General features: G+C 35.1%; 1 protein-coding gene across 1 annotated transcript in view; it reads left to right on the plus strand.

The window, feature by feature from the left end:
* The window catches only part of LOC106459626 (EF-hand domain-containing protein D2 homolog), a 10,486-nt gene extending 4,207 nt beyond the window's left edge, over positions 1-6,279 (plus strand). The window contains exons 2-4 of the mRNA XM_013919259.2: positions 2,333-2,480; positions 3,858-3,992; positions 5,592-6,279. Of these exons, the coding sequence (XP_013774713.1) occupies positions 2,333-2,480; positions 3,858-3,992; positions 5,592-5,735 (427 nt within the window). The 3' untranslated portion in view covers positions 5,736-6,279. The remainder of the gene's footprint in view (positions 1-2,332; positions 2,481-3,857; positions 3,993-5,591) is intronic.
* Positions 6,280-8,641: the final 2,362 nt, after the last annotated feature.

The following is an 8,641-nucleotide window of genomic DNA, read 5'->3' on the forward strand; positions in this document are numbered from 1 at the left end:
ATAACATGTGTTTCACAATGTACTTGTGTTTCACAATGTACTTGTGTTTCACAATGTATTTTTCTTAAGATATTTGAGCTCGGTCTCTCGGAACACGTGAAACAATACTTCCACCTGAAAAAACTGATATTTCAAAGGTAGTCAACACATACTTGGATTTTTGAAAGGGTTCTAGGTAATAGTATTACTGGTTTCCAAATTATGTGTCACGCCATGTCGCTAGGAATTTCGCCAAACGAAAAATAATTAAGAACATAAAAAAACAAAAACAAAAAAACCAGCAGGGTTGTCAAGGTAATTAGGTTATGGTTTGTCGCTGTCAAAAGTTTGAAAGCAGCTGGTTTAGAGCCTTGTTGATTGTTTACATTTGATAACAGTCATTCTTGTATTAACTCCAGTACATTCTATCACAGAAACTTCCTCAGAGACAAACAAGTTAAGTAGTTATCACATGTTTGTGTAGTTAAATGTGCTGTGATGAGACAAGATTTGTCTTGTGTTTTAAGTGTATGTGCTGCTAAGTGCAATACAGTGTGCATGATTTGAGAAAGAAACGACGTAGTAGTGTATGTGTGAGCAGAAGTGACCTTTGATATTAATGTGTGTTGTGTTGGTGTATCTTTGGCTTGTGGGAATACTGTAACTAATTTTTTCCCCCTTTAAGTGGAGGATGAGGGAGGTTAAAAAATATTCCCACTTAGGACCCCCAGTGGACTTGTACTAGGTATTTGAGAACAACGTGTGTAATGCAGCTTTGTATCTGTCCCTAACGTTAAATCAATAGTGAAGACAGTTAGTCAAGAGCACCCACCGCCTTTTGGGTTACTTTTGTCTGATTGAATAATGGGCGCCATTATTAAAAGTGCGGAATGCGTTTTTTGCAGCAGCGAGTCACGAACCAGGGATTGTAATTTTTCTTATCTGTTAAGCTATTATAGATGTAAATGTTCCCAGGAATTAACTGATTCCGTATCTTTCTCCTCCCATGCGTTAGTATTAATCATGATGTTTTTCTTACAAATTTGATGTAGGCTACTTTATTATAAACAATCGTGCTCCGCCATTACAATTATTCCGTTCATTGGTTGATTTATCTGTCATAACTTCAGTTTCTTGCAACTTCATCAGTTACACGAAACTTCGTTAGAAGATGGGTCACTTGATGTGCCTTTCGATGTCATTGGTCAAATATTAATCTAAAAACTTCTGTTAATGCTAACGACCTCAAACATTGAAATTTAGAACATTTATCGGGGCCATTGTCACAAGTCAGGTTTGGTTTGAATTGTACTTCTTTACAAACTCTCGGATAAGAGAGAGAGACATCATACCTAGGTTGGGAGGGGAAAAAAAAAAATGTTCTAAAAATAAATTCCCAGAACGATTGGGAACAGAATTACAACACCAAATCTATGAACCCCCACCCCCTTCTTATTAAAAATCTAAAATATTACAATTTTGAAATTAACCGTGCGTTTCCGTAAAACAACTGGTACTAAGTGTTTCGAGTACGTACATAACTTCAATATGATTGTAACTTCAAAACCACCATGTAGCCGTTTTTAAGTAACATATGTAATCTGTTTTACATTTAACTCCTGGCTGTAGGTTAAATCAAGATTGTAGGTTAAATCAAAACCACCATGTAGCCGTTTTTAAGTAACATATGTAATCTGTTTTACATTTAACTCCTGGCTGTAGGTTAAATCAAAACCACCATGTAGCCGTTTTTAAGTAACATATGTAATCTGTTTTACATTTAACTCCTGGCTGTAGGTTAAATCAAGATTGCAAAGTATCACGTTTCACAAGACAAACATAAACATAATTTGAGCGCTTGTATTTTGAACTCGGGGTCTTTGAAACATAAACCCCGTAGGGCTGCACTAGCAGATGCACACTGTAAAAACTGGTTTGGATGTCCAAAGAGCCAGATTCAAACTCTGAAACTACTTGTTAAAGGACTCTTATCGTATGTTTTTGAAAGGTTAATGTTCAATCGGGTTTGCTTCCATTTCGAAGTTTAAAACGAGGTTCTTCTGTAGTCCAACGCATGGTAGTGGACGGTATAAAAACAAGTCAGTAATTTAAGGGTTGAAAGAGTTAGTTGATTAAAGGCTCGTTACTCTCAAAACTTACAAATTCTCTCCATAGACTTGGTTTTGTAATTCTGTTCCCAATCGTTCTGGGAATTTATTTTTAGAACATTTTTTTTCCCCTCCCAACCAGGTATGATGTTGGTGGTGACAGATACATAGATTTGGTTTTGTAATTCTGTTCCCAATCGTTCTGGGAATTTATTTTTAGAACATTTTTTTCCCCTCCCAACCAGGTATGATGTTGGTGGTGACAGATACATAGACTTCGAGGACTTGAAGAGGATGATGGAGAAGTTAGGGGCTCCACAGACACATCTTGCTCTCAAGAATATGATCTACGAAGTGGACGAGAATAATGATAATAGAATCGATTTCCGTGAGGTATTGAACTTGGTTGCGTTTATTTTTCCTGTAATTAAAATATTGCCCCCCTCCCTCCATCCCCACGCGCACACAAAGCTATTCTGAACGCCACTCTAACGACTTTTTTGTTGTCGTTGTTGATTTTCAAAATCTCTTCATTACACTTAAGCTTAAGAGTAGTGTTTAGAATATTAGATACTCTAGATAAGTGGTTATTAGAGCGCATAATTCAAAATCTTCTATCATGTTAAAACGGCAGCGTTGTTGTTCATACATGCTGCACGGGGTGATCCGAGTCGTTGTTGTTTTAAGCGACAACCGAAGATTTACCTGATGAAGCTCGTCTTTCCACCAAGTTCGGTAACTGAAACAGCTATGGCTTTAACCAAGTTCGGTAACTGAAACAGCTATGGCTTTAACCAGGGTCGGTAACTGAAACAGCTATGGCTTTAACCTTGCATACGATTAACATTTTTCGTCTTTTTTTAATAAGACTGACCCTCGTACACTGAATGTAGTTTGAACAAGATTATTTTATTTTCATTTTTTAATGTTTGAAAAGAAAAGGGGGGCTGTTTTGGGTGAAGAGAATTTTATAATACCTTCTTTGGCTTATAACGCTAAAATACGAGGTTCGATACCTGCCGTGGGCACAACGTAGATGGCCCACATTGTGGAGCTTTCTTCTTAAGACAAACAATGAAACCAGTGTTGAATCCACAGCCCTTTCCACCGGGGGGGGGGGGTGAAGCTGGGGGAGGGGGAGTGAATTCGACAAAATAGAAAATACTGTACTTCAGTAGAAATATATATTTTCGCGAATGTTGGTTCTCATGTTTCTTAATTTTATTTTACCCTGACAAACCTTAAATCATGATTTACTTGAATATTTTTTAAAAAGTGTCCTAACTTAGATTATTTTTTTTCTTATGGGCGAAAAAATACTTTGGAACTAAGCTCTAACAAGGAACGTGAATAAAACACCAATACGTTCCTTTGATTTTTTTTGTTTTGTATACAAGACGTTAGTTCCTCATTTTTATACAAGAGGGCGTCGGATTAAACTAAATTAATTGGAACGTAGCTACGAGTATTTTAATTTTGTGCGTGCGTTTACGCGTGTACAATGATACGTGATAATTAAAAATATTGTGATTTTTATGAAACACCGTTAAGACTGTAAAACAAAAATGTGAATTTTGTAAGGTTTTCTATTTGTATGCGAGTAGCCTGTGGCATTGACTTTGTCATAAAGTTGTGTGTAGAATATTTTAATACTGTTTAGTTGATGTGCCAAACTGTACCAAAAAAAAACTAATAAAACGAGCTTAAGTAAAGGCTGTTAACATTACGTTGCTTCTTGTCGTCGGTTAATTTCTGCGATTCATTTTTCAGTTCTTGATGATTTTCTGGAAGGCTAGAGCAGGAGAACTGTCGGCGGGCAGCGGGTTACTGGAGCTGGCCCACCTCACAAACATAGACGTCGACAAGGCTGGCGTTGGCGGTGCCAAAACGTTTTTCGAGGCTAAGGTAAACTTATTAATTAAGTGTTTCTTGGAGGGGGGGATTTTTTTGGGGGGAGTGATTTACTTTGTTACCCAGAATTATAAGAAGAATCTTCGTACTCTTGCTGCTAAAGATTATCTTAGAATGTTAAGTAAGCAACTGACATGCCTAATTCTTCAGACCAAGTATATATTCCATTTAAACCCCATAGATACAGTTCATGATATTACATAAACGAAACAAACATTAACATCATAGTGTATTGTCTGGCTAAGTTTCTGTCAATAACGATACAAACATTAACATCATAGTGTACAGTCTGGCTAAGTTTCTGTCAATAACGAAACAAACATTAACATCATAGTGTACAGTCTGGCTAAGTTTCTGTCAATAACGAAACAAACATTAACATCATAGTGTACAGTCTGGCTAAGTTTCTGTCAATAACGAAACAAACATTAACATCATAGTGTATAGTCTGGCTAAGTTTCTGTCAATAATATAACACACTAATTAATTTGTCTCCATCAAATATACGAGAAAATTCGTAGAGTAACTTTGTTATATCCGTAATTAAATTATCACCATGCGTGGGTTATCCTAATTAACCCTATAAAGCTGTGTACGCACGAACATTGGTCATGTGTGATAGCCTGGTGTTGATTATGAGTATAGCTAATTGAATACAGTTTTATGTTCTTACTTATAAAGATTATAATTTCGTCAGTTGGGTACCCTCGCTGTTAACCATATTTTCGGTCATAATCCCAGTGTGTTCAATGCGTTACCTCCTCGAACTTCTGTTTAGATCGGATTTCGAATTTCCAAATAAGCTGTCAAAGCAGACTTGTCTTCCAGTGCCTTCTCTCTAATTTTCTTTTCTAGTATGTAAAACATATCGGATTTCGATAAAACCTCGCGTGTAGTTTTTTTTTTTTTACTTTGGACTTTACGGGTGTTGGAGTCTGTTTCAAATGTTTACCATTTCTTTCATAAAAAAAATAATAAATAATAATAATAGTGTGTAAAAACTTTCACGTCATTGGCCAAACCAGTTTATATCGGGAAGTAAGATTTTACTGAAAGCATCTTACGAGTTCAGAATGAGCTCTTGGAGTATTTGTCCTGTTTAACAGGTGGATACTTAAAAAAGCGAGCTTCTAATGAGTATGTTAAACAGAAATGTGGCAAAACTAGGATTTTGTTTTCGTACTGTAGGCCCTTTTAGCGACGATGTTCACGAGGTGGTAGATGAATACCTTGAGGTCTTTGTAGTTGCATTTATGGATATACAACCGAGTGCAGTAGGTTAATTTCCTGTAAATAACAAACCTGTTTTTGGCCAAATAGAATAATATGGGAGACTTCCATGATTCTCAGTATTTAAAAAAAAAAATAAAATCCGTAAATTTCAGAAATTGAAACATCCTGTATTGCCATAGAACTGAACTTTCGTAGTTACGTATTTTTAAACATCCTGTATTGCCATAGAACTGAACTTTCGTAGTTACGTATTTTTAAACATCCTGTATTGCCATAGAACTGAACTTTCGTAGTTACGTATTTTTAAACATCCTGTATTGCCATAGAACTGAACTTTCGTAGTTACGTATTTTTAAGCAGATAGAACAACAAAAACGTACGAACAAGTTTGAAGAAGAAATTAAATCGGAGCAAGAAGAACGGAGACAACATGAGAAAGAACGGAAACAACGGAAAGCGGAATTCCTCGAAAAAGCCCAGTTCTTTCAGAAAACTGCAGCGTAGCATGCAGATGTGAATATATTGGTTCTCTAGATAATACGAAATTAAAGTGTAGGTAGCGCCATCTATGAATAAAAAAAGCTTAATTTTAAATGTTTCAACATAACATACGCATTGAACTCGTAGGAAATGCTCTTTTTAGAATGTTAATCTATTAATATTCATAAAGGTTTACTAACATTTCAATTAAATATATATAGCAAAAGAACAATTTAGTTTCTTGTTTTTTATCCAGGTTCACGTCTGTTTTTTTGTTTTTTTTACCATAGTTTAGAAAATTCATCCGAAGATTTTAATAAGTTGTTTTTTGCAAGTTTGTTTCATTAAAACTCTGTTTGGGAACTCTGTATAAAATTTCATTTTTAGCTAAGGTAGTACGTGTTTTATTTTTCCTTATGGCTTATATAACGAATCTTAGTTTTACTTTTAAGTCTGTATTCTGTAAACAACTTTAAACTCGTGCGGAATGTAATACAATTTCACAATTAGATCTTTGGAAGATGATCGAAGTAGTTATATTGTAATAAATTCTAATTTTTAATGTGTATGTTTCGTATCAAAGCGTAATTGTTACTTTTTATTTTTACATGAAACATCCGAAACATTTAAAATGACAGGCTTCCAAATAGTATACAATACAAAGAAATTCGAAATAAGTAAAAAACGCGATTTGAATCTGTCACTTCAGTATAGAATGTAGCATCTCTGGACTTATTCTACCACTAGATGTTGCACCTAATAGAGTAAGAGCAGTCCTATATTTATGAATTTCTTTCTCTCGCCAAAACTTAAATTTCGTTGAAGAAAATATGACGTAGAGACTTAATCTATCCTTTGATTGGCTACTCCTGTTGCAGCGGACTAGTTTCGATGAATTCACGGCTCATCAGCGCTGCTTGTAAAAGCGAAGTAAATAAAGTAAGCGTTTTGTTTTTGTATAATCCTTTCCTCGCCACTAATAAGGTAAAATATGTATTTCGGTAACATGTGACGCAGAAGTAGTGAGTCAAAGAATAGATTAGCTCTCTGCACCATCTTCACAACGTTTGATGAAGAAAAGAAATAAACAACTAAATGACTAACCATTTATTCCGTTGAATAATAATGAATAATTCATTTTGACGGTATGCCACATTATCTAAACACCTAAAGTATTCCAGATTACTAGTTATGAATAATGAATTATGCATCAACACCAAATAAATTACTAGTCGTGCTAACATTAAGACCACCCGAACAAGTCTGAAGATTGTATGGTATATTGTTACCATGACACTTGCTTCTCTCTTTTCTTTCTTTTTTTTCCATCAATATGTAGATGTTGAAATATAATCGTAATTTAAACTAAGGAAGCCCTAGTAAAGTCTACGATGATTAATTTGTATTGTGGCAAAGTTTAGTTGAACCGTGATAATACAAAACTGACTCGTATGTTGCCATAGCGACCACAGGTTTGTTTAAAAATTACCCAGAGGGGAGGAGTAGAAAATGAAAAACCTTTCGTTCGAGCAAGTAAAGAAGAATTGGTCAGGTCAGTCTTGGCATCTGAGCGACGTTATTTACAAAACAAGTTAGTGATAAAGGTCGTTTAACTCTAAAATTACCGCTGGTGTCTCGTCAGCTTTTTAAACACACTTTTCTAAACTACTTAAACATTATAAATTGCCTGTGGTTCCATAACTTTGGTTGGTCACATGGTTCCTTATAACATGCGTAACATAATATATAGATAATCTAAACAAAAATACCATCAAATGGTAATTGATCTCGCTAATAAGTACTGCAGTATTTTATGTAGAAAATTAACGATTTCACTTTTTTTTTTTTAATCTGTTCTTTGTACTGAATATTGTAACAAACAAATAAAAAGGATTGGTTATGATGCAAAACATGGACCATACCCCACCACACACCAAAACTATGTAGTAAAGAAAAAATATGTACTTTGTAAATTGAAGTTGAAATTTTCATCTTGGATATCATTAATTCAAATTAGATAACTTTGCGTTTTTAAGTCTGAATACAGTGCTTTCACATATAATAACACGCGCTCTAATAATAATGAAGTATTTTAACTGTAATAAGGAAAATTGTCGACAGGTGACACTAGTTGGCATTTGCGATGGAGCTAGCATAGTAACACGACATTTCCCTTAGGCTGCGTTGTGATTTTCCTCTAATGCTTAACGTTATAATTAAATTGTTAAAGTTTGTTTGTTTATTTTTAACTTATTATATATAAACATGTTAGTTCTTTTGAAATATAGGACTTTCTACTACATTTGTTATGGGCGAACCACCTGAATTTATGTCTGCCCATCACAAAGGAATCTATACAGACTGGTGGTCTTATTAAGGTCATTGCTGCGAGGGCAGATAGTGTTACCATAGGCGGATAGTGTTACTAAGGTACATTGCTGACGCCTCCTTTCAGTAATTGCGTAACCCTACCACGGATCACCAGAAGGGGAGGTTGTGGAGGACTGATTGAGATCCGCTGTATTAGATAATATCCATTGCGCATTCTAATAATTTTGAATTCGTATCATAAACGTTATGCAAGTGGTGGGAAAACACATTTTTTAATATAAAAATTGTAATTTATTACATACGCTGAAAAGAGTTTCTTGAAATTGGATAGAAAATATTACTGAAGACAATTGTAACACACTTGTCACATGTTTGTGTAATGAACATTTCTCGTCCGAGCGGGAAGTGTTTCGGACATTGTATTTAATAGCAAAGCTACACAGTGGATCATCTGTGCTCTACCCACTGTGAGTATCGAAACCCGGTTTGTAGTGTTACAATACTTTAGACTTACCGATGAGACATCGGGGAGAGCGCTTCGAACATTGTTGTTAATAGTAAAGCTAGACAGTGGGTCATCTGTGCTCTACCCGCTGCTG

The sequence above is a fragment of the Limulus polyphemus genome, unplaced genomic scaffold (genome assembly GCF_000517525.1).
Source record: "Limulus polyphemus unplaced genomic scaffold, Limulus_polyphemus-2.1.2 Scaffold639, whole genome shotgun sequence".
In the NCBI taxonomy this organism is placed as follows: domain Eukaryota; kingdom Metazoa; phylum Arthropoda; class Merostomata; order Xiphosura; family Limulidae; genus Limulus; species Limulus polyphemus.